This window comes from Camellia sinensis, chromosome 12 (assembly GCF_055761805.1).
Source record: "Camellia sinensis isolate YWXY chromosome 12, ASM5576180v1, whole genome shotgun sequence".
Taxonomy (NCBI): Eukaryota; Viridiplantae; Streptophyta; class Magnoliopsida; order Ericales; family Theaceae; genus Camellia; species Camellia sinensis.
In genome coordinates this window covers 116,179,121-116,206,306 of record NC_138972.1, presented here as the reverse complement: position 1 = coordinate 116,206,306, position 27,186 = coordinate 116,179,121, and the positions used below count along the sequence as shown (strand labels likewise).

The following is a 27,186-nucleotide window of genomic DNA, read 5'->3' as shown; positions in this document are numbered from 1 at the left end:
AGCTGACACCCGCTCGAGCTCGAATAAGGACGCTCGAGCGCAAAAATACCTCTCTCAAAACTGTAAGGTAGAGAGCAAACAACTGCAAGGCTCAAAAATACGCTCGAGCGTAAAAAGTGCCGCTCGAGCGGGGATTTATTTTTTTATTTTTTTTGTAAATAAAAAACAAAAAACTCAATAACAAGAGGTGAGACCCGAAACAAAAGTAGATGAGCACATTCAGCCAGAATGGAATACTAAGATGAGATAATCCGCAATTCATGAAGTCTGGAAACTTGCAGTTTTTAGTAAGATGACACTGAACATCATGAGCAAGGCAGATAAAAGATAATCAATGATCATAAGCTACATAAGAATGTACGACTCAAAATCCAACATGAGAGCTCACAAAAAAATGTGTGTGTGTGCAATCCATGAGAGGTCACTGAGCTGGAGTTAATCCTAGTAGTGATCGGATGGCTGGACCTCCATCAAGAGTAACTCAACAATACAGAGAAAAGTCAAACCACTACGAATCACGGGGTATTTGTTGAGTAAATGCGGAGGCTCCCCCTCAATCAATGAGTCCCTTTTTTTTTTCTTTTTTTTTTTTTAACATTTTCTTTCTTGTGGGCACTCACTGGTGGCTTTCACTCTCAAGAGTATGGAAACCAAACCAGAGAAGAATGAAATCATAAAGGATGGCCTGGTTGGTGTCTCTGAGGTAGCCTTTTCCTAATGCCCGGACTTCAAGGAACTGAGGGAGAAACCGTGGAAGTGAAAACAGATGGTAGATGGTTAAGAGACTCAACATCACCCATGATATGCTAGTATTGGTCAATTCCACTGTAAAAGTATAAGAAACACTGTTAGTGGTCCATAGAGAACTTTGATCACATGTGCGGAAACCCCTGCAACAATTAATCTCAAGGATGTGTACAGAATGAGATCATGAGGTTAATGAGCATGGGCATTCAAAATGAGCTATGACCAATGACCAATGAGATCTTGTAAGCAGCATGAGAAGTGTACATAAAAAGTTAGATGCAAGTACAACAGATATCAATGACAATGAGATTATGACATCCAAGCATACATAAGGCAAAACACTTACACCTACTCAAGTAACAAGTAACACTCTAGTGATCGAGCATGACACCCAAGGTCTTTCTAAGGAACTCAAACCGAAGAAGATCAAGGGGTTTTGTAAAAATATCAGCTTTTTGATGCTTAGTAGGAATATGCTCAAGAACAATAAGGCCCTCTTCCATTAACTCTCGAATAAAATGATGACGAATGTCAATGTGTTTGGTGCGAGAGTGTTGGACAGGATTTTTTGAAATGTTTATGGCACTTGTGTTATCACAGAAAAGAGTAAGAGTGTTCTGTTCTATCCCATAATCATGAAGCATTTGCTTCATCCACAGCATTTGTGCACAACAACTCCCTGCAGCAATGTACTCAGCCTCAGCAGTCGAAAGAGAGATGGCATTTTGCTTTTTACTATGCCAGGAAACCAAATTATTCCCAAGGTAAAAACACCCCCCGGATGTACTCTTCCTATTATCAGCACACCCAGCCCAGTCAGCATCAGAAAAACCAGTAATTTCAGCTGTAGTATCAGTGGAAAACCAAACCCCATACCCCAAAGTCCCATTAACATATTTAATGATACGTTTGACAGCAAGAAGATGAGACTCTTTAGGACTGGCTTGGTAACGGGCACAAACACCTACACTGAAAGCAATATCAGGACGACTGGCTGTGAGGTACAAAAGACTCCCTATCATACACCTATAAAGGGTATGATCAACATCAATACCAGAGGAATCTTTGGAGAGGTGAAGACTGGTGCTCATGGGAGTGCGTGCATGTTTGACAGACTCAAGACCAAACTTAGACACCAGATTTTTCGCATACTTAGACTGAGACACAAAAATACCTGAAGGAGACTGTTTAATTTGAAGACCCAAAAAATAAGACAACTCTCCCATCATGCTCATCTCAAATTCATGTGTCATGCAATCCAAAAAATATTTCACAAGATGTTCAGCAGTGGATCCAAACACAATATCATCAACATAAATCTGAGCAACAACAATATGAGACTTAGTATGTTTCACAAATAAAGTCTTATCTACACTACCCCTTTGAAAATCATTATCAAGAAGAAAGGTAGTAAGTCTATCATACCAAGCTCGAGGGGCTTGTTTCAATCCATACAAAGCCTTGTCTAACTTGTAGACATGATTAGGACATTTAGGGTCCTCAAACCCTTTTGGTTGCTCAACATAAGCCTCTTCTCTCAAATACCCATTCAGAAAGGCACTTTTCACATCCATTTGAAACAATTTAAAGCCAAGAAAACATGCAACACCAAGCAAAATACGAATAGATTCGAGACGTGCAACTGGGGCAAACGTCTCATCATAGTCAACACCCTCTACTTGTGTGTAGCCTTGAGCAACCAACCTTGCTTTATTCCTAACAACAGTACCATTCTCATCAGATTTATTTTTAAAGATCCACTTGGTACCTATCACATTCATGTCTCTAGGTCTAGGAACTAGAGTCCAGACTTTGTTACGTTCAAATTGACCTAACTCTTCATGCATAGCATTGACCCAACTATCATCTAGCAAGGCCTCTTTAAAATTCTTAGGTTCAATTAATGAAACATAACACATATGTGATACCTCATCCCGAATCTGTCTTCGGGTTTTCATTCGATCCGAGACATTTTCAATCACCTGTTGAGCTGGATGATTCAGTTTCACCCTAGCTGATGGTTTAAGCTCAGGACTTGCGGTGACATGAGCAACAGGAGTGATGTCCCTTGGAGCACTCTTTGGACTTGACCTTACCTGTGAGGATGGTTCTGTAACCATTTCTTGTGATTGGTCCGCACCTTCTCCTTGAGTTTGTGAATCCGTATCCAAGGTTGGAGACTCATCATTATCATCCTCATTTGTTGCTGGAGTAGGTGCACCTGTGTCATCTATAACCACATTGATAGATTCCATTAAAGATGAAGTTCGTAGGTTATAGACTCTAAACGCCCTACTAGTGGTTGAATACCCTAGAAAAATACCTTCATCACTTCGGGAGTCAAATTTGCCCAAAGGCTCTCTATCTTTGAAGATGTAACACTTACTCCCAAGAGTTTTGAAGTATTTTACATTAGGTTTCAAACACTTCCACAATTCATATGGAGTTTGTAAAGTGCCGGGCCTTAAATACACGCGATTTATGACATAAACAGCAGTATTTAAGGCTTCAGCCCAAAACTTAGGAGGAAGTTTCTTACTAAGGAGCATGACCCTAGCCATTTCTTGAACAACCCTGTTCTTCCTCTCAACAACTCAATTTTGTTGTGGAGTAATAGGAGCAGAAAATTCGTGCTTGATTCCATGCATATTACAAAAATCCGAAAACGAACTATTCTCAAACTCACGACCATGATCAGTTCGGATTCTTATGATACGCCCAATGGAAACACCCTGTTCATTTTGGATTTTGAAGACTAAGGCCTGGAAAGCATCAAATGTATCAGATTTTTCCTTCAAAAAATTTACCCAAGAAAATCGAGTAAAATCATCAACAGTTAAAAAAATGTATCTTTTACCTCCGATGCTTTCAGTGCGAGTAGGACCCATTAAATCCATGTGAACTAATTCAAGAGGACGTTTGGTTGTAAAGCTGTTCACCTTTTTATGATGGGCACGGGTTTGCTTTCCAAGTTGACACGGTCCACACACATGGCTCAAATTCTTACCCAGTTTAGGTATTCCCCTCACAAGCTCTTTGTTGGCTATCTTAGTTAGGTCTTTGAAATTCATGTGACCTAATCTTTGATGCCACAGGTCAATGTTACTAATGATGGCAGAGTGACAAATGAGATCATTAGTAATAACAATCCCATAGCAGTTATCAGATGTGCGAACCCCATGTAAGACAGTATTTCCCTTTTTATCCAAAATTTCACATTTATTTTTTGAAAACAATACTTCATGATGGGAATCACACATTTGACTAATGCTCAAAAGATTTGCTTTAAGACCATCAACTAGTAGAACATTGTCTAGCTTGGGAAGACCAGCAACACTTATAGAGCCCTTACCAATGACTCTCGAAGTGCCGCCATCTCCAAAGGTAACAATTCCTCATTCATATTTTTCAAGGGAGGTGAAGTAGGATTTGTTACCGGACATATGACGAGAACACCCACTATCAAGATACCACATGTGTGAATCACGTGCTTTTAGAGCAGTGTGAACAACTAAACAAGTCAAATCATCTTTTCTCACCCAAATCTTTTTAGTCTTGGTATTCCGCCTAGACATGTAAGGTTGTCTCCTAGCCCAAAAAGTATTTGAATTTCTACCCTTTTGAGACACCTTACCAAACAATTCATAGCAATAAGGACGAATGTGGCCATACCTACCACAGTGATGACAAATAAAAACCGGTTTTACCTCCTTTTTGTTGATCTTACCAGCTTTAGGTAGATGAAGAGAGAGATCAGCCTGGTCTACCTTCAATTTTCCCTTTGCTTGAGTCTTCTTGTCATGTGAAGTAGAGGCCTGTCCCTTGTCAGCTGTTGCACCATAGCCTAACCCGCTTTTGTCGCAACCCATTTGTTGAGACCCGAGGATGTCTTCTAAAGATTTGGAACCTTTGTTCCACATGGCAATAGTGGCTCTAGCAACACGGAGCTCTTCATCCTTTTGACAGACTATCTCTTCCAATCTGGCTTGTGACAGCTCAAGACTTTCAAGCTTTTCTTCATATGTGGAATACACCTTCAGAAGTTCATTCCTTTCAGTTTCACAGGATAGTAGTTTTCCACATAAGTCTTGCCTGTCACTCGAGATCTTGACGATATTCTGCTTTGCTGCTACAAGTTCTCCTTTCAGCCTGACATTCTCACTCTCACATGTTTTGATCTTGAGAGAGAGTTTGTCGTTGGTTTTGGATAAATTCAGAGATTCCTCGTATAGCTTTTCGTAAGCTTGTTGTAGTTCATCGCCATTGATCTCATCATTGTCATCAGATGTTTCATCATCCTCTTTTTGCTCTTCATTCTCCTTAGCCTCTTCTAATCTAGCAACTAAGACTGAAAAGTTGTTGGATGGTGGTGAATGTGAATTTCCTCCTTCATGGAATTGGCTCAAAATTTCCCATGCCTCTTTAGCCTTTGTGCAACAAACAACCCGTTGCTGTTCTTCAACAGAAATTGCTCTATGAATAGTGATAAGGGCTCTCAGATTGCTCGAATTGTCAGCCCTGTCTGTATCTTCTTCAATGGCCTGCCAGCCTTCTAGATCAAAAGCTCTCAGAAAAGCCCTTATTCTGATTTTCCAAAACAAGCAGTTACTCCCATCAAAAGTAAGAGCAAGATGCAAGTTCTGACCACGAGCTAACTCTGCTGGCTTTGGAGGAGGTTGTGTGAAAGTGGACCAAAATGCCATGAAAGCACTATCCCCGTCTTCTCCAGATTCAGGTTCTTCGGGTTCTTGCTCCGACCCGCTTTCATCATCCCAAGTTACAGTGTAGACTTTCTTTCGATTCTTTTTCGAAGGGCATTCAAGGGCAATGTGACCAAACCCTTGACATTCATAGCACTTGACCCCTTGCCCCTTTACAATCTTCTTTTTAGTTTTTGGAGCAAGTTTTGGTGGAAAAGTTTTGGGTTTTTCATTACTCTTGTCTTTAGAAATAGGGTCTCTGAAATTAGGCTTCTTTTTCTTCAAAATTTTTTTAAATTGTTTAGTAAACATAGCCGTCATTTCAGACTCTAAATCAAATTCAACCTCCGGAGTTTTTGCAGACTCATGAGCACTAGTGAAAGCCATACTTTCTTTTTGTTTTTTCTTTGAAATCTGGTGGGCTTCATAAGTCTGCAAGTTTCCAACCAATTGATCAAGCTTGAGGGTATCAACATCCTGAGCCTCCTCAATGGCTGTCACTTTTGGTTGGAACCTCTTGGGTAAAGACCTCAAAATTTTTCCAACAATTTTAGCTTCCGGGATTTTTTCCCCGAGTGTGAAACAGGAATTCACGATATCACTAAGTTTTGCATAGAAATCATCAAACGTCTCCTCATCGTGCATAAAAAGGGTTTCAAAGGATGAGGTGAGACGTTGAAGTTTTGGCCTTTTGACAGAAGTAGTACCTTCGTGAATTGTTTCAAGAATGTCCCAAGCCTCTTTTGCTACCTCACACGTGCAGATACGACGAAATTCTTCAGGTGTGACGAAGCAAAACAGGGAATTGAGAGCCTTACTGTTCCAACTCGAGTTTTGGTAATCAGTAGTGTCCCATTTATCAAGGGGTTTAGGAATATCAACACCATTAATGGTGATAGTAGGTTCACTCCACCCATAAATTACGCTGTGCCAAACTTTCTCATCGATGGATTTTAAAAACGCTCTCATACGAGCTTTCCAATAAGAATAGTTTGTACCATCGAGTAAAGGAGGTCTATGGGTCGAGTTACCTTCACGAATAGAATCCATATCACTAGTCACACAAAATCACACTCCTATATTTAAAAAAAAAAAAAAAAGAGTGACCTGCTCTGATACCAAGTGAAAATCCTAAGTGATTCGTGATTAGATCAAGATTCAAATATTCCAAATCCCAAAAATCCAAAACACACAATCTAAATCAACAAGCACTTACGAAAGTGATTTAGATTATTTGTTTTTCAGAATAAATAATAAATCGACACAAACGATTTTTACGTGGAAAAAACCACAATTGGACACCTCCAACTGTGATTAAAAAAATCACGGGCAAAACGCCACTAATCAATCCACTACTGAAGTAAGAAAGATTACAAAGATAACATACAAATTACCCAACTCAGCCAATTTGTCTTCGAATCTTCTGTAACTCTTTCTCCACGACTTCGTCTCGGAACTGATCAATCCTGAAGTTGATTCCACAACCCCACTTGTCGAATTAACGACTACGTATAAAATCAAACGCCTTTTGAAACTATACGCTTGAATCTTCGGAATCCACCGAAGAGAACTCTCTCTTGAATTTAAAGTAACCAATCTCCTTGATGTATGCATTTTAGATCATGAGTGAAGAACTCTTCTCAAAACATTAAGGAAAACTCACCAAAACTTCAGAAGAATACTTCAAACAAAACCCTAGAACTCTTGAATAAGATCTAGGAAAATGTAATCCTAAAAACAACCTAACAGATATAAATAGGAATCCTGAATCCGCGATCTCCGCTCGAGCGCCCAACATCCCGCTCGAGCGGCTTCAACAAAATACGTGTGTGGTAACACAGTGGTCCGCTCGAGCGCTTCATAACCCGCTCAAGTGCAAAATTACGCACTCCAGTACTTTTACAGACCTGTCAAAATACTGAGAGACCACAAACTCCGCTCGAGCGTCAATGTCCCCGCTCGAGCGGGAAGAACAAAAACACAGAAAATAAACAACTTTAACAACACAAGGTTTTGTATCTGGATTTGACAATCAAGGGACCTAACAATATCATCTGCACAAAAAAGATTAAGTCAATCTGATAATTATAGCCTATTTAATTTATTGTATTTAAAAAAAATGAATGATCTATTTTTAAAAATGTAGTTTAATTTTTTAGACACAAACTAGATAAATTGAATAGATTACAATTATCAGGTTGATCTAATTTTATGTATAAATAATATACATGAATAACTTTACAAAATGAATAATTTAAATTATTAAAATATAATTTATAATGAGCCCTATAAACCTGAACAATATCCTCCGATTTAGATTATGAACAAACAAATTCGACTCTATTTTCTTTAATAATCTACCCATCATAAAATAAACAGTTGGAAAAGAAAACCCATTTTGAGACCTAAAACTCCAACTGCAGACAAGCTGTAGCCTGTAGAGTAAATAAGTTGAAGTAGATTATGTTTCATAAAACAACACATTAAGGACAAGACAACTTGGCCCTTTCTTTACGGCTATGAAATTTATTAAAAAACGAAGTTAAATATGCACGCGCTTTTGAGATTGCCGTGCATGTTGACTTTACTCGTTCCCAAATCCTTCAAAATTCTCAATTCCATTTAATAATTTTTAAAAATAAATAAACTTTTATTCTCACATAATTTTTATGATCAAAATGATGTAATAAAATATGTTTAAAAATTAACTTCTTCTGCTTTAAAGAGGGTTCAATTGTGAAAAATTATATCTAAAGACCAAAGTAATCATATGTTCTTGGCTATTAGAGTCATTAATTGAAATCATGTAATAGAAATACTCTATTATACATTTGGTTTAATAATTATGTAACACTTTGTATGAGTTATTGAGTTCAACTCCTATAAAGAAAAATTTATAATGTGTTGTGATTGTATTTATTTATCATATTTGTAATTATTCTTCTATCGATTAATAAAATATATATATATATATATTAAAATGATAAAAAATCAATACTTGGTCTCACTTTAAATATACGCGTCATATGTATTAATTTTATTTATAATTTTTCAATTTGGGTAGCATTACTCAAGCAATAATCAAAATATTCTATATATATTTTATGTATATCTATTATATATTGGTAGTGCTACACGCACTAATTAGTATATTAATATATGTTATGATATTATTAGTTGAAAATTATAACCTCATGACCTATTATATAAATTACAAATATTTAAAATTCTTAAAATTATACCGCATCATCTATTAATATATTAATTGATACATATAATATTATTCATTATATATACTTATATATAAAGCTCACAATTCAAAAGGTATTAAAACTTTTGTAATTTTTTGTTTTCTTGTTAATTGCTTTAAAAAGTAACTATTATCAACTATCACATTCAACCCATCTTTTTTTATTTGTCAAATTATAAAAAAAACAGTCCTTCTTCTACGTTCCGTAATTTTGTTTACCCAGCACCCCACTTCTAATAACGTAGCTAAGACTAATGTAACGCGATCTTACATTACACACCTTTCGTCTTTAACCCCTTCTAGTGCCACATCATTGAAATTAAATCGAACAAACAAAATTAAAAGAATAAATCATTCTTCTCAAAAAAATTAAATGTAAAATTGTAAATACATTATGCACTCGCCGATAGTATTATATTATATTAAATACAATTCATGACAGTTTTAAAGCTTTGTCCATTTTTTCCCCCGAATATTCATATTGTTAACTGTTCCAAAAACAATTTTCAAATTCATCCATCTATCTTATTCACGTACTACTAATATATATATAAATGAAGCCATCTCCCCATGAGTCTACATTCTTCTTATTCACCCTCTCATTCTCAAAACAATGGCTTTCAACCTCTTCTTCTCTTCTCTCACAATATTTTTCATTCTAGCTTCTTCCATTCCCTCTCCATCTTCGGCCGATGTCCCTCCTGCAAATCCAATCTCAACCGGAACTGCTTGCAAGGACACTCTATACCCTGCCTTCTGCAGATCAGTCCTTCCCACCAACAACAACTCTGCCAATGTCTACGACTACGGTCGAATATCAGTCCACAAATCATTATCTTCTGCTCACAAATTCATCTCTCTCATCGATAACTATCTCCATCATTCCTCCTTCTTGACACCTTCTGCCATTGCAGCTCTCCAAGATTGCCGATTCCTAGCCTCTCTCAACTTAGATTTTCTCCTAAGTTCTTTCCAAACTGTCAACACTAATTCCTCAGTCCTTCCTAGTATTGAAGCTGATGACGTGCAGACAATGCTCAGTGCCATTTTAACTAATGTGCAGACTTGTTTGGATGGTCTGAGAGACACTGCTTCAGCTTGGAGTGTGAAGAATGGGCTCTCAATGCCTTTAGCTAATGATACAAAGCTTTACAGTGTTTCTTTAGCTCTCTTCACCAAAGGCTGGGTTCCCAAGAAGAAGAAGGTGGGTAATAATAAAAATCAAATATTTATATATTATATTTGAGGAGACCCAATTCAATTTGGATACAATTAGGATTTAATTATAAAAATCCAAGATTCACAACATATAATATATATATATATTGTCTTCGTTTTTGCTGGGGGAAAAAGAGGCGCAGCGGCTGCCTTACTTGATTTGTTTTTCCCGAAGTTGAGAAACACAGCAACAAACATTGATTGGTGTGGGTGCACAGTGGGTTTGTTTCAGTTTTGTGTGGAAGTTGATTTGGTTCGTTATTTTGGGTCTTCTACAACTCTGGTTCTGAAGATTTTGGTTCATCTATTTGGTGAGGTCTTTCCTCTTTGTTTATTTGTGATTATTTGGAATTCACCTAAGGGTGATTTTGTGAGACCATTGGTGTCTCGTTTGTAATCGTTTGGAACTTATTTGGTTGATAGTGGAATCGGATTTCGATCCCGTGGACGTACCTCACATTGAGGGAACCACGTAAAAATTCTTGTGTTGCCTTTGATTTAATTTTTCCGCATTAGATTTTATTCCCATTGATTGATTTACTTGTGGGGAATCACATCGATTTTCCCTAACAACTGGTATCAGAGCTTACGGTTTATTTGGGTTTAATTATTTGTGTAAATCAATGGAGGGGAATGTGGGTCGTATGTCTAGCTTCAATGGAAGTAATTGGGTAACTTGGAAAACTAAAATGGAGGACCTATTATTTTGTAAAGATTTATATGGACCCATTGAGGGTGATTCTGGCAAACCCGAGGGTATGAAAGATGATGAATGGAATAGGCTTAATCGAAAAGCCGTTGGTGTTATTCGTCAATGGATTGATGACAGTGTGTTTCATCATGTTGCTACTGAAACTTCAGCACATGATTTATGGAAAAAATTAGAGGGCCTTTATGATAGGAAATCAGCCACAAATAAAGCTTTTCTGTTTCGTAAGTTGGTTAATTTAAAATATAAAGAGGGCAGCCCTATTCCGGAACATTTGAATGAAATAAAGAGTATTGTTAACCAACTTGCTTCTATGAAAATTGTTTTTGATGATGAGTTGCAGGCTTTGATGCTACTTAGTTCTTTGCCCGAAAGTTGGGAGACTTTGGTTGTGACGGTTAGTAATTCGGCACCTGATGGAGTTGTCACAATGGGCCAAGTCACTAGTAGCCTGTTGAATGAAGAAACTAGAAGAAAATCAGCGAGTTCCTCTCAGTCAGAAGCATTTGTTGTGAGAGGCCGAAGCAAAACAAGGGGGAGGAGTAAGACTCCTCATGGTCGTGATCAAAGCCATGACAAGTCAAGAGATGGCTCTTTTTCAAAGAAAGACGTTGAGTGTTATTATTGCCATGAGAAAGGGCACATGAAGCGAGAATGCCGAAAGCTCAAGAATAAGGAGAAAAGGCGTGATAAAAGTGTGGATAAGAAGCAAGAAGACACAACAGCAGTTACTACCAATGGTGATCTCATGGTCGTTTGTGAAGATGATTGTATCAATTTTGTGGGCCAAGAGAGCAATTGGGTGATTGATTCCGGTGCTTCTTTTCATGTGACTTCTCGAGTTGATTTCTTCACTACCTACACCGAAAGAGATTATGGTTTTGTTCGAATGGGTAATGAAGGTTTGTCCAAGATTATTGGCATGGGTGATGTTTGCTTGGAAACAAATTTGGGCTGCAAGTTGTTGCTTAAAGATGTGAGGCATGTTCCCGACATTCGCCTCAATTTGATCTCTACCGGGAAGCTAGATGATGAAGGCTACAACAACAAATTTGGTGATGGGATATGGAAGCTCACAAAGGGTTCCTTGGTGGTGGCTAAGTGTAAGAAGACTCATACACTTTATTCGATGCAAGGAAAAATTTGTAAAGGTGTTGTCAATGCACTTGAAGAAGATACTTCTACTGAATTATGGCACAAGCGGCTTGGCCATATGAGTGAAAAGGGGCTGCAAGTATTGTTCAAGAAAGAGCTTCTACCCGGTTTGAAAGGTACACATCTTAAAACTTGTGTTCATTGTTTGGCCGGTAAACAACATAGAGTTTCTTTTCATAAAAATGTTGCTTCTAGAAAAGAAAATGTTTTGGAGTTGATTCATTCGGATGTTTGTGGTCCTTTAAAAGTTAGAACACATAGTGGTGCACTTTATTTTGTTACTTTCATTGATGATTATTCAAGGAAAGTTTGGGCTTTTCTACTAAAAACTAAAAATCAAGTTCTAGAAGTATTTAAGCATTTTCAGGCCATGGTTGAAAGAGAAACAGGGCAGAAATTGAAGTGCATCCGATCAGACAATGGTGGTGAATACATTGGGCCATTTGATGAGTATTGTCGCAGCCAAGGTATTCGGCACCAAAAGACAGTTAAGAAGACTCCTCAACAAAATGGAGTTGCCGAGAGGATGAATCGCACAATTGTGGAAAGAACAAGGTGTTTGCTTTCACAAGCTAAATTGCCAAGATCCTTTTGGGGTGAGGCGTTGAAGACAGCGGTTGACGTGATCAATTTGTCTCCTTCCTATCCTTTGAATGGTGATGTTCCAGAAAGAGTTTGGACCGGTAAAGATGTGTCTTATGAGCACTTGAGAGTGTTTGGTTGCCGAGCTTTTGTTCACATTCCAAAAGATGAAAGGTCCAAGCTTGATAGCAAGTCAAAACAATGTATTTTTCTTGGCTATGGGCGTGATGAATTTGGTTATAGATTGTGGGATCCGGTCGACAAGAGAGTCATTCGAAGCCGTGATGTTGTGTTTCTTGAAGACCAAACAATTGAAGACTTTGGCAAAGGTGATCAACCGGAGCCAAAAGCTAGTGATCTCATTGACATGGATTTATCTCCTTCATCTTCAGTTGATGATGAAAACGGGGGAGATGTGCAGCCACCTATTGAAGATGTAGAGGATGATGCTAATTCTAATGAAGTTGAGTCAGAAATTGAGGAAGAGCATCCAACTCAAGAACTACCACCACAACTTGAGTTGAGGAAATCTACAAGGGACCGACAACCTTCAAGAAAGTATCCTCCCAATGAATTTGTGTTGATTTCTGATCAAGGGGAGCCGGAGAGCTACCAAGAAGCAATTGAGCATGCAAAGAAAGGTGATTGGAAAAAGGCCATGGAAGAGGAGATGAATTCCTTAGTTGAAAATCATACTTATGATTTAGTGAAGTTGCCTAAGGGGAGGAAAATTCTGAAAAATAAGTGGGTCTTCAAATTGAAGAATGATGGCAAGAATCTGAGGTACAAGGCACGTCTTGTCGTGAAAGGCTTTGGGCAAAAGAAAGGTATTGATTTTGATGAAATTTTCTCGCCAGTTGTGAAGATGTCTTCTATTCGGGTTGTACTTGGCATGGCTGCAAGTATGAATCTTGAAGTTGAGCAACTTGATGTGAAGACCGCATTTCTGCATGGTGATCTTGAAGAAGAAATTTACATGGAGCAACCGGAAGGTTTTGTGGAAAAAGGGAAAGAGAAATTTGTTTGCAAATTGAAGAAAAGTTTGTATGGTCTCAAGCAAGCCCCGCGGCAATGGTATAAAAAATTTGACTCTTTCATGATGAATAATGGTTTTTCTAAAACCACTTCGGACCATTGTGTGTTTGTGAAAAATTTCCCGGATGGTAAATTTATTATTCTTTTGCTTTATGTTGATGACATGTTAATTGTGGGTCAAGATTCTACCATGATAAACAGGTTGAAATTGGAGTTGAGCAAGTCCTTTGCTATGAAAGATTTGGGACCGGCAAAGAAAATTCTTGGTATGAAAATTGTTCGTGACCGCAAAGAGGGGCTGATTTGGTTGTCTCAAGAAAGCTACATTGAGAAAGTTCTTGAGAGGTTCAATATGGATAAAGCGAAGCCGGTTGGTTGTCCACTTGCGGGTCACTTCAAGCTTAGTTCGAATCAATGTCCTACAAGTGAGAAAGACAAGGAAGAGATGCAGAAAGTTCCTTATGCTTCAGCAGTTGGTTCTTTGATGTACGCCATGGTTTGTACAAGGCCGGATATTGCTCACGCAGTTGGTGTGGTGAGTCGGTTTCTCTCTAATCCGGGTAAAGAACATTGGGCAGCGGTAAAATGGATTCTAAGGTATCTTCGAGGGACTTCGAAGGTGTGTTTGTGTTTTGGGGATGGTAAGCCGATGCTTGATGGGTTCACAGATTCTGATATGGCTGGTGATGTTGATTCTCGGAAATCTACTTCGGGGTATTTGATGACTTTTGCAGGGGGAGCTGTGGCATGGCAATCTAAATTACAAAAATGTGTTGCTCTCTCAACTACCGAAGCTGAATTTATTGCTATTACAGAAGCTTGCAAAGAAGAGTTATGGCTGAAGAAATTTTTGCAAGAGTTGGGTTTGAAGCAAGAAAAGTATGTGCTTTATTGTGATAGTCAAAGTGCTATCCACTTGAGTAAAAATTCTACTTTTCATTCGAGATCGAAACACATTGATGTGAGATACCACTGGATTCGTGATGTGTTAGATTCGAAATTGTTACAACTCGAAAAGGTTCACACAGATGATAATATTTCAGATATGTTGACAAAGACTTTGTCAAGGGACAAACATTTAAAGTGTCGAACTTTGGCGGGTATGGTTGATATCTCCACCTAAGTCGGTAGGGGGAGAATTGTTGGGTATACCTCCTTATTGGAGTGTGGGACCCAATTGATTTATTAAAAGAGTTTTAATTTGGCTTGGTTTAGTATAATATATTTTTATATATTATATTTGAGGAGACCCAATTCAATTTGGATACAATTAGGATTTAATTATAAAAATCCAAGATTCACAACATATAATATATATATATATTGTCTTCGTTTTTGCTGGGGGAAAAAGAGGCGCAGCGGCTGCCTTACTTGATTTGTTTTTCCCGAAGTTGAGAAACACAGCAACAAACATTGATTGGTGTGGGTGCACAGTGGGTTTGTTTCAGTTTTGTGTGGAAGTTGATTTGGTTCGTTATTTTGGGTCTTCTACAACTCTGGTTCTGAAGATTTTGGTTCATCTATTTGGTGAGGTCTTTCCTCTTTGTTTATTTGTGATTATTTGGAATTCACCTAAGGGTGATTTTGTGAGACCATTGGTGTCTCGTTTGTAATCGTTTGGAACTTATTTGGTTGATAGTGGAATCGGATTTCGATCCCGTGGACGTACCTCACATTGAGGGAACCACGTAAAAATTCTTGTGTTGCCTTTGATTTAATTTTTCCGCATTAGATTTTATTCCCATTGATTGATTTACTTGTGGGGAATCACATCGATTTTCCCTAACAACAGTTTTTATTTATCTAGCCGTTACAGAATCAATAAAATTTTAAAAAAACAAAAAAACAAATTTTTTTTTTTTTTTAAATATGCATTCTTCAACACAAAAACATGTGATTACATTGAGATTCCAAAGAGTGCAGAGCCATTCATCATATTCTCTTATATTTTTACTGCTGAATTTATTGATACAAAATTAAGACATAAAAAATTATACAGGAAATGTATTGTGTGGTTTAAATTTAATTTAAGTATCCATGTTATATTTTTGGTACATTTTGTATCATTACTCTTTTGTTTATTTTGGAGTCACTGCACTCCATTCAAACCTTCACGTGAAGAGTAACAATGTGCCACTCAATTTCTTAAACCAACTCCTTTTAAATTTTTATTGATTTAGTTGTTTTTTATTTTGTATGTTGTATATGTCTTAATATTTTTGTTAACTTAAATCCTGTAGTTGCATAATATTTTCCGATTTCGTTTGAAGCTTAATGTGATAAGAAACAACGGTTTCAAAACACTAACTAAATGTCTCCAAGATCATTTTGGGATCACCCTAAAATGCCACATTATTTTCAAAACTTTTTTGACCTTCATGATTTCTTTTTCAAATTTATGTTAAAATTTTCTTCTTCCAATGTAGTCAAATTGAACCTATAAATTAGGGGTGGGCAACGGTTTATCCGAACCGCTCAAACCGCCAAACCCGCCCAACTCGCATATAAATGGGCGGTTTCGCAAACATAATGCGGGCGGATGCGGTTTGAAATATGACAAATTTGCGGGTTGCGGGCGGGTCGCGGGTTAAAACCGCAACCCGCAAAAACCGCTCGCACTTTAATTAGTATTATTATTATTTTTTTTTATATACCAACTTTGTAACTTTAACAGGAGCACCATTATGTTCTCTATGACACTAGGATCCTTATTTTTAAGTATTTCTCAACTTTCTTAATGTCATAGAATTATTAAGTCCTAAACTTGGTTTCTTATATGATTTTCATTGATGACTCATCCACTTTTTTCTAATAAAATTTTTCTTCTGGTGATCGATGAAGCTTCTAGTTTGATTATTGATTACTGAATTGACAATTCTAATTGAGTACAACCTTTAATACATTGATATACATTTTTTTCATGACAAAAATGCTAGTGATATTAAATTTTTATTTGTAAACTCATCAGAAAATTGTTATCAAATGATCACAAATATATAAAATGAATCTAATGCTTAAATTCGATGGGAAAAAAAAAACTTAAAAATTAATTTTTAAAGAAAAAAGTGTAAACCGCAAATCACCCGCAACCGCCCGCACATCTACAAACCCTATCCGCACAAACCGCAAACCGCACTGCGGGTGGTTGCGGGTTAACTTTTTCCTAAACCGCATAGATGCGGGCGGGTCAAAACCAAACCGCAAACCGCACAAAATCGATCCGCGAACACCCCTACTATAAATATATATTTTTAAAATAAAAAAATAAATCAACAATAATAAATTATTAAAAAAATCAATTCCAAATAAATTGTCAATGGAATCGGATCTCAAAAAAATATATATATTATCAAATCTAAGATGTCAATTCTTTCTTAAATTAATTGTTTTATTATTGTACATGTTGTATATCTTTTAATCATTTTATTATAATATTTTGTATTTGAAGACATCGAAGCCGCCTGGAAAAACGCCGATAGGCTTCAGAAACGGCCGGTTACCGTTAAAAATGTCGCGCCAACACCAAGCGATTTACGAGTCAGTAAGTCGGAGAAAAGTTCTTCAGACGAGCAACGACGGCGTGGTTCCGGTGAGCGATATTGTGGTGGTGAGCCAGGATGGGAGTTTTAATTTCACAACCATTACTGATGCAGTCAATGCAGCTCCCAGAAGCTCCAATGGCAGCAATGGCTACTTTCTCATATATGTCACCGCTGGTGTGTATCAAGAGTATGTGTCCATTGGGAAGAACCAGACTTATTTGATGATGATCGGCGATGGTATTAATCAGACTGTGATCACTGGGAATCATAGCTTTGATGATGGGTGGACCACCTTCAATTCTTCTACCTTTTGTGAGTACAAAATACTTCCCTCATCATTTAAGAAAGGGTGAATTATATACAGTCTATATAGTTTACATTATGTATTAATTTAGTTTTCGTTATTTTAATTTGTTCAATTTTACCTTTTAATTTAATATATTGTGTCATTTTAATCAAATAAATAACGATTGTTAAATCTGGTGAACGAAAAGTCAAACTATGTGTCAATTTGGTCCCTATAGTTTACACAATATGTCAATTTGCTCCCTGTCAAAATCAAGCAAATTAAAATAATAGGGACCAATTTGACACATTATGTAAACTATAGAAACCAAATTGACACATTATGTAGACTTTCCGTCCACCAAACTTAATAGCCGTTATTTATTAGACTAAAGTGACACAATTTGTTAAATTAAAAGGCAAAATCGAACAAATTGAAACAATAGTGACTAAATTGACACATCATATAAATTACAGGGACCATTTACATAATTTACCTTTTAAAAAACAACAATGTCACATATCAGGAAATTTACTCGGAAAAATATATTTATGGATCAAAATTATTTTAGATCCAATCCACATTCAATTAACTTCAAATCTGAATCATTTATTTCATTTTTCTAGATAACTTATAAGAAAATGATATACAAATCCATTTTATAGACTCATTTATATATAAATAAGATGATTGGTGAATGATTAGAGAAAATATGAGAAAAAAAATTCATTTTAGATATTTTAAGACATTATTCTATCATTAAATTTGAAAAATAAATCTAATTTTTAGACTTAAGTAACACTTACTCTAAATTATAACAGCAGTGATTCAGACCCCCTCAAATTTCAACCCCCACCACCCCACACACACGTGTCGGGTGGTGATTGGAGGAGGAGAAAAAAAAGGAAAACAAAAAGAAAAAGTGACCTATCGAAAAAGAAAGGGGGTCAAAAGGGGTTGGGGGAAAAGGGATCCCAATCTTTATACAAATTATAAAATTATAAATATAATTTATAAACTATCTCTTCGGTGCTGTTGGGCCATATTTTGAATATTTATATCATTCATTTTGTTTTAATATACATATAGTCATATACTTTGATAATATTTATTTCTAAAAATAGATGATAAAAATAATTTTTAAAATAAATTGTCCATTTTTTTAGACAATTGTTATAAAAGCACATGCTATAATTATGGACCAATTTAATTTTTATTTTAATGAATAATCTATATATATAATTAAACAAAATGAATTATTTAGATAGTTGGAGTGGACCTATAATAGGTCTCACAAAGCCCAATTTGAACAAAATGGACTATTTAGATAGTTGAGGTGGAGGCTCCAACAAAGCCTGACGGCACCTCTCGTGTTTGAGAAAATCAATCAGTGTGTTTAGATTTAATTTTTTAAATTTAATTTTTTAAAAGTTGAGTTTTTTATATTTTTTTGTTTTTAATAAATATTTTTAAAATTTTAAATATTTTTTTTTACTTTTTAAGATGTGCCTTATTTAGATATATCTAAAAAGTAAAATATTTGTGAAAAAATATTTTAAAATATTAATAAATATATAAAAATATGAAAAATATACTGATTTTTCATTTTTTTTTTATATTTTTGGTATTTAGTAATTTTTTAAAAAAAAAATTCACAAAAATTATACTTTTTAAATGTATTTATGTTAGGTGTATGTAGAAATTAAAAAAATTGCTTAAAATATTAAAAAAAATTCAGTAAAAACAAAAACAAAAAAGTAGAAATTTTTGAAAAATATTTTTAAAAAACTCAAACCAAACAAAGTGAATCCTCTCCTTAAAACTTCCACAAAAGGCTCATCCTAAATGATGTGGAATGTAATTTTTTTTAAATAAAAAAAGAAAAGAAAATAAAATAAAAAATATTTTGTATATAAAATTTAAAAAATAGTATTTTTAGAAAATAAAATTATATTTCATTTTCCTTTCTCTGCAATTGTACCTTATATATCAATAGATACATTTCAATATTTTATTCACTCATTTTTATATCCACGAAATAAACATTATAGGTATATATAACTTATAAGATACAACATGCTTAAAAATAACGAATTACCATATTATATGGAGTGGTGTTTTGAGAAGTTGGTAAAAAGTTGATTTTTTTTTTTTTTTGGTGATTTTTTGGCTTTTTTATGTTTAAAAAGTTGATTTTTTTGTATAAAAAAACTAAAATGCTAGCTTTTTTTTTTTTTTTTAAAGGAAGTTTTCAAAACACCCAGGAAAAAGTAACGGGAAAAAAGAGTTGATTTTAAAATATTCAAACAGAGAGACTACAAATTCCAAAAAAATTTACTTAAATTTATCCATAAATAATTTCACTCATAGACTCTGCATTCCTAACTTTTGGCATATGTAAATAATGGAAATTGATATATAGCATATGTTTAAGTATAATCTGATAAATTTTGGTATCATTGTTTCAGCTGTGGTGGGAAAAGGATTTGTAGCAGCTGGAATAACATTCCGAAACACAGCCGGAGCAATCAAGCACCAAGCCGTGGCAGTTCGAAACGGGGCCGATTTATCCACATTCTACCAATGCAGCTTCGAAGCCTACCAAGACACACTCTACGCTCACTCTCTCCGCCAATTCTACCGCGAATGCGACATCTACGGCACCATCGATTTCATCTTCGGCAACGCCGCCGCCGTCTTCCAAAACTGCAACATGTATCCCAGGTTACCCCTCATTGGACAGTTCAATGTCATCACTGCCCAAGGCCGAACCGACCCGAACCAAAACACTGGCACTTCAATCCAGAATTGTACTATAAAAGCCTCCGATGAATTGGCTTCCAGTAATACTACTTTCGACACGTTTTTGGGGAGACCGTGGAAGCAGTACTCGAGGACTGTTTATATGCAGTCTTTTTTGGATGATTTGATTAATCCCTTGGGTTGGCACGAATGGATCGGTGATTTTGCTCTAAATACTTCGTATTATGCCGAGTTTAATAATACAGGGCCTGGTTGGAACACTTCTGAGAGGGTGACGTGGCCTGGTTATCACATTCTTAATGCTACTGGTGCTGCTAATTTTACAGGATCAGTTTTCTTGTTGGCGGATGATTGGTTACCTCAGACCGGAGTTCCATACAGTGGCGGCTTATGATTTCTTTAGTATTAGGAACACTGAAATTGATTACAGAATCGGACACAATTCACTTACATGAAATGGGTTCCATCTTTCAGATTCTGTGATTAATTTCTGTGCAAATTGAAAACAAAAATTGTTATTGCAATTTAGTAAAACATATTGTCCTCTGGGGTCTGTCTGTTCTGGTATTGTTGTGATTCTTTTTTGTTGTAGCAATAAGCATGCATGTAACAGCCAGGCTTGCACAAATGTGCTGCTTGGTTATTAGTTTGTGAATTCTAACTGCTATAGTATTATATTAATAGCAAAAATTTAGATTGTCATTAAATAATAGTTAAATAGTTAGTTTTTGTTAAATAGTAATTAAAAATCTTAGAATGCTATATTTTAGCAATGTTATGCAGATGTTAGAGTATCTTCAATGCTAAATGTCAAATTTGACATGTCATTGCTAAATTTTGACTATGCTACAAAAATGCTAAATTTTTTACACCAAAGCTTGTACAAATGGGCTGCTTGGTGATTAATTGTGATTCGTGAATTTAACTGTTCTATTAATTCAAACAAATTAAGGTAAAAAATTTCAAGTGGGAGTAAAACCAAAAATTTAAAATGTCAATAAGATTGTTCCTACATGATTAGCATAAGTACAAAAAAAAATGTCCAAAAAAAAAAGGCATTTTTCATATGTCGGGGAGCATATGATCGGTATTGTATTGAACCGGTGCTTCTAAATACACTCAAAAACCTTCTCATCACACTCACCTCTCTCGTAAAGTTTTTGCTCATCGAGAATTGAGCTCTCACAGTTATAGGTATGATGAATTGTTTGTTAGATGTAATTGGAAGAACCCATATTGCACACAAAATGACCAGAATGAAATGAGAACAAAACCCCCTAATCAAATGACTTGGCTATGAAAATAGAGTCTTGTCACAAGCCAAATAAGGTCTGGCATGGGGTAACCATTTGATGTTAAAAACGAACAGAAGTACAATAAAGAAATAAATAAATTTAAATGTGTAGTACAGATTTAAAATTCTGAACACTTTTCTAAATACATGCTGTGAAAATGAAATAACGTTTGAGATCAATACAATGATGTTGTCATCAAAGATCAATTGGTAGCCAAAACTTGGACAATGTCCAAAGCAGTATAGCATAACTTGCGAAGAACTTGATTCTCTCGAGCCAACTCCAATGAATATCCTGGTTGTCCTTGGATACTCTTCTCACACGTATCAATATCAGCAAGGGCGTCTTCTACCCAACTCTTAACGTCATCCAAGGCATTTGAAACCAAAGCATTTATAGAATCTTCGATCTGATCAATTGCATCGAGGTATTCTTTATCACAATCACTGAGGCCATCACTCACAGCAGGTTGTACATTTTCGTCACCAAGCCACAACTTAATGCGCACCGATGTGTCTGTGGCATTTTTCTCAGCAGCCTTGAGTGCAATGAATGCGAGGCCTTTTAGGTCCGCATTTTGGGTCTCATTGTTGAAGTTGAGAACAGAGAGGCAAAAATCCTTATGTGCGGAGTTACTGCATGCCTTTTCAATTAGATTGTTGACATTGTTAATGATAGAGATGTCCGCAGCAACTAGGTGTAGCCGGAGACTGAGGCAAAGGGTGAGAGGCAAGAGAAAAATGAAAATTGACATGGAACTCATTATTTTTCGTACTTTTCAATGAAAACTTTAGGTTGGATAGGTTGGAGAGTTATATATATTTGGTCTTTTTGTTTTTTGTCTTTTGCTTTTTTTTTTTTTTTGTTTTGTTTTGGGAGATGGAACATTTAAGCATTTTGTGAACTATTGGAGTTAAGAGATTGGTTAGAGGAGGATTAAGAATGGCCACCAATGCTAGTGAGATGCGCTTAACCGGTAATCAATGTGGCTATTTTTACAAGCATGGGATGAGATTCCAACTCAAGCCATCCAAATGTCAAAGCCAAAATGAACCTTGGAAACTCATCAATTCTGGTTTTGGCATTATCAGCTCCCCCATTAACAATGATACAAGAAAAGCATAGTTACAAGAATTCAACAAGAAAGTCATATCTTGATTTAAAATTGTTTTGAGATTAAACTTTCTTTGCTACATTGGTAAGTTTAATTTTATGAAATGCATACTAGAAAAAAAAAACATAGTTACAAAAATTAAACATCAAATGATGAAAACAGAAACCTTGGTATCCACGAATGTTGTATTGGCATTTTTCTAATGAGACCTTGTTACACGGCCGGCTTAACCCAAAGGTCCACCTCTAAAAAGCTCAATATTAAATACATGCTTTTGTATAGTCAATAAAATAAATTCTACAAAAATAATTATTCACAATACCCCTTACAAATAACATCCGTAATAAAATTTGCAAACTTTAAACCGTCTCTAAAAATATCTTACAAAAATCTGATGGAAAACTTAAAAAACAAAAGGATATGGCAAAAATCAAAAGGCTATTGCTTAATAAAAACTTTGGGCTAACCCTCTATTTTTACTACTATGGTTGCCAATTATCCATAGGCCCTTAATAATAAAAATTGAATAAAACTCAATGTTGAGCAAAAAAATATATATTTCTCATAAGCTCACCAATAGTAAAGACAATAAAACTTATTTTAACTACAAGGGAAAAAAAAAATTTAAATATAAATAAATAAATATTATTTAAACGTAAAAGTTTCCCTTTCCTTTTCAGATACCATCTCGTAATAAGATCCATCAGCCAAATGAAAAAAAATAAAAATAAAAAAATCTAGTGAATACTTTAATAGATAAATTACACAATTGGTCCTTCAAAATTTGAGTGAAAATTCACTTTAGTTCTTGTAATTTTAATTTGAATAATTTTGCCCTTACACTTTTAATTTTGGTGCAATGTGGCCTCTCCGTCATACATTATTAACATTTTAAAAGAAAAAAAAAATCGCATGCAAAACCAAAGAGATCAAATGAAATTTAAAATAAACTATAGGAACACTGATGTAAATAATTATTTTCATTTTTATTTTGATCTCTCTAACTTTACACATGATCTTTTTCAATTCTAGATACTAACAAGTGTAAAAAATTAAAAATGTTGAAATCAAATTATTTAAATTAAAATTATAAAAATTAAAATAGTATTTATACTTAAATTATAAGAATTGATGATGTAATTTACCTCGATTCAATCACCATAGCTGGCGTCCATGACCTCAATCATGCATAGTATGTAACGATTCAATAAAAATATAAAATAAAATACAACAAAATTGAGGGACTTTAGCGTAATACCAAATGCAAAACGCAACCGTGTCCTCCAAATCTACGCCCAGATGATGACAAACTATGCTGGTTGGTCGATGTCTATTCGGAGCTTAATTTACCAAAAAGACCCCCATAAAATCCACAAGCTCAAAGTAAGATCAAGTTTGGCATCTTTTAAAAAATTCAAAAAGTCAAAAAGTCAAAAAGTCTCTATCATATTTAAGTCATATCATTTTATTTAAGTCACATTACCTCTCTAACACATCACTTCAAATCTAATTCAAATCTAATTCATATTTCATAAAAAATTAAAAAAAATATACTTATTTAGTCTTTTTAAACTTGACCTAATTCTTATGGCTTCTATTCATTCTACTTTTTCTAGATAAGACGGATAAAGCTGCCAAAGATTTTTTTGTACTGAAATTTTCCATGCTTTTTTTAGGGCCAGCCTTCGGTTCACTTTGTGACTGGATAGTGTTGTCAGACGTGTAATTTAAATTGATGAATGCGTAAAATTTGTTAAGGATTTTATTCTTATAAAAAAATTACATTAATTAGTTATTGATATTTATTTGATTAAATTAAATTTTTGTTAATAATTTATTTTAAAAATTATATTTAACATTGGCAGAAATATGATCTAATCAAATAGTTATTAATATTCAATCAAAGAAATTTTTTACAAGAATAATATGTTAGATGAATTCTACACATTTGTTGGCTACATATTTTGTAAAAGCCAGTTACAGTTTGACACGTGGCAGAGTAAGGGTAATAAAGGAAGATTATTCAACCCTTCAATCCTGATCGTACACGTGGCAATAAATATTGGTTCTCACATGATCTGAGTCACTAGATCAATAACGGGATGCAAGATGGCATAGCTTCAACGGTTACTCATATTCAAATTCAAATACAAGAGGGAAGCTCAACTGCCAGTAATGGCGTAATGGAGCTACTTGTAAGGAAGCATGATCAGCGATCATGGAGGAGCAGTTCGACGGTTCGAAGTGCAGTTCGAAGGTCATCACTGACGAGTATAAATAGGAGGGCAGCCCCCAGAAAAAGGGGGGACTCAGATCATACAAATCAGTCATTTACTTCATATATTTTCTTTCCCAGTCTTTTACATTTCCAGTCTTTAAATACCTGTTCTTTAAATACCTGCACTTTAAATACCCGCACTGCACTTCGATTCATAGGAGTAGTTTCAAGTAGATTCAAGTGGATTGCTGTTGTAAACCTCTCCGAGGCTGAGTTTGGACCATTGTAAGTGTTCATTTTAATGAAATACTTCAATTGTTCTTCATATCACTGTTATTCCTTTTAATTTCTCCTAAGTCAAGCCACCAGTAAAAGTCCTCTTCATTGAGGTTGAAAGAACTAAAACACAATCGTCTGGTAATTGGTTGGCAATCACAATTTCTGTAAGGACTGATTGATCCTTGCTGGCACACTCACATTTACAAAAATACCCTTCGAAAAGCCAAAAAGCCAACTGTAACAAGCCCGCGGGGGACCCTCGCTACAGCTCGGACTCGACTTTTCGTAGTCACGGTTCTAAGTCTGAACCAAAGAGTCCAAATCCGGCAAATCGTTTTTGAGAAAACAGATTTTTGAAAGAAGTGCCAAACATGGACTGCTTTGCCAGATACAGAGTCGCCACCTAAATATTTTATTTTGGGAAATTTAGGAAACCCTGACTCGGTGCCAAAAGGCCACGTGTCCGTCATCACCAAAGTTGCCTCGGTTCGGGAACTTGGGTACGATTGGGGAAGGTCACTTCGTGAGCACCCCCGCTCGCCCGGTCATAGACCGGCCTCTACTAACCATGATATCAATTTTTGAAAACATTGTATGTTCTTATTCCGGTTATTAGCCTAGGTTACTATGTGATGCTCGCAGCATATAAATATAGACTGGGTCGTCCGAATTGGAACAAAACATTTCATGCTTGTTTATTTGAAAATGATTTGATGGTGCTACCCGCAAGTAGGCTAAGACGTGGATTTGCCACCCTCGGGTGGGCTTAGAAAACATGATTTTGCCACTATCTAGTGGGCTTAAAACACACATTTGATGAATTATTCCAATTCAAATAACCCAACCTTCACCCACAGGCATTCAGGCAGTTATATCACATTAGCAATTAGCCTCATGGTAAGCATGCTATTCATGGCAGTCACTCACACGCATGCAAGGATGCTAAAGCATAAAACTTACCGAGTACTCCAAGCCAAAAAAAGGAAGTTAATTAGAAATCATGCATGATCCTAAGTATACAAAAATGCCTAATGCAACACATGCAAAATGCAACTATAGCAGGCTCGGCTATTCTAAGATGGTATATGAAATGCTACAACTATCATGTATTCAATTTAGAATTGAAAGTACAATGCAGTTAGTATGATGTGCCGAGCCCGGTGCATGCAATACAGATGGATGATGCAAACATGCTGTCATACTGTATGCTAATTTAAATATGCCCTAATCTAACCATCATAAGCGGATAAATAAAAGGGAGAAAGACGTGGGGTTGGAAGACATACATCACACTCACGCACACTTATTACAGTTATGCCCTCACTCGGAGGGTCCAAATAAATATACAGTCCAAATATTACAGTCCCAAATAAAAGAATATTACAGTCTAAAATATTACAGAATTCTAATTAATTAATGAATTAACTAGAAAGCAAATAAAAAACTGGCGTGCAAGCCAGGGACTGCCTTGCTTCTGGTGGATGATGCATGTCCGGATTGTCTTGCACGGAAATCCACCGGAATGCCCCAATTAGCCTCTGTTTACACCTGTTCTTGAAATGCGTGCCAAGTCCCAAGAAGTTGCTGATTCTGCGTTTTGCTGCAGTAGAGAGCAGGAAAGGGGCATAGCAATGTATTTGCACAGATATATGCATGTCTCGAACCTCGTGCCACCAATCACGCATACCGAGGCATGATGGCCGAGGAGTCGAAATGCACTACTCAATATAGGATGAATGCACATGAAACTACAGCTAAAACCTAACTCCATCATGGATAATCCGGAGTGTCGGTGACTGGGAATTGAGACACATTCCGTCACTCGAAGTACGAAATGTACTTCGTTTCCCGTGCCCGGGCTAACTCCTATTCCGGACATGATGCAATATGCATGATATGCATGAAATGCAACTAATATACAATCCTAACATACACAATGCTATGAAAGTGAAATGCCTCGAAATGCGTGTACCCGGGCACGCAAACCGAGAAAATGACAGAATGCAATGAAAATGAGGTGCCTCAAAATGCATGCACGCGGGCACGTAAATCGAGGCAATGGTAAAATGCTGTGTAAATGAAGTGTCTCAAAATGCGTGCACACGGGCACGCAAACCGAGGCAATGCTATGTGTCTCGAAATACGTGCACGCGGACACGCAAACCGAGGCAATGATATGTGTCTCGAAATACGTGCACGCGGGCACGCAAACCGAGGCAATGATATGTGTCTCGAAATACGTGCACGCGGGCACGCAAACTGAGACAATGCTATGTGTCTCGAAATACGTACA

At 35.9% G+C, this 27,186-nt stretch overlaps 2 protein-coding genes across 2 annotated transcripts; one reads left to right on the top strand and one right to left on the bottom strand.

Moving 5' to 3' along the window:
* The first annotated feature begins 9,277 nt into the window (after positions 1-9,277).
* LOC114280310 (putative pectinesterase/pectinesterase inhibitor 7) lies at positions 9,278-20,723 on the top strand. The gene is made up of 3 exons (XM_028222664.2): positions 9,278-9,901; positions 16,845-17,250; positions 19,693-20,723. Exons 1-3 carry the CDS (start codon positions 9,311-9,313, stop codon positions 20,379-20,381), a joined length of 1,686 nt encoding a protein of 561 aa, XP_028078465.2. The 5' UTR covers positions 9,278-9,310; the 3' UTR covers positions 20,382-20,723.
* A 761-nt stretch (positions 20,724-21,484) lies between these two features.
* Positions 21,485-22,045, bottom strand: LOC114280301 (pectinesterase inhibitor 28). The gene has a single exon (XM_028222654.2). It carries the CDS (start codon positions 22,043-22,045, stop codon positions 21,485-21,487), a length of 561 nt encoding a protein of 186 aa, XP_028078455.1.
* Between the last annotated feature and the right edge of the window lie 5,141 nt (positions 22,046-27,186).

What these genes read in the sequence shown, in the direction of transcription:
- LOC114280310 (XM_028222664.2), top strand. Translation starts at nt 9,311, where the DNA reads ATGGCTTTCAACCTCTTCTTCTCTTCTCTCACAATATTTTTCATTCTA. An exon ending in GGGTTCCCAAGAAGAAGAAG is followed by an intron (nt 9,902 to 16,844) that starts GTGGGTAATAAT and finishes TTGTATTTGAAG; the next exon opens with ACATCGAAGCCGCCTGGAAA. An exon ending in CTTCAATTCTTCTACCTTTT is followed by an intron (nt 17,251 to 19,692) that starts GTGAGTACAAAA and finishes TCATTGTTTCAG; the next exon opens with CTGTGGTGGGAAAAGGATTT.
- LOC114280301 (XM_028222654.2), bottom strand. Translation starts at nt 22,045, where the DNA reads ATGAGTTCCATGTCAATTTTCATTTTTCTCTTGCCTCTCACCCTTTGC.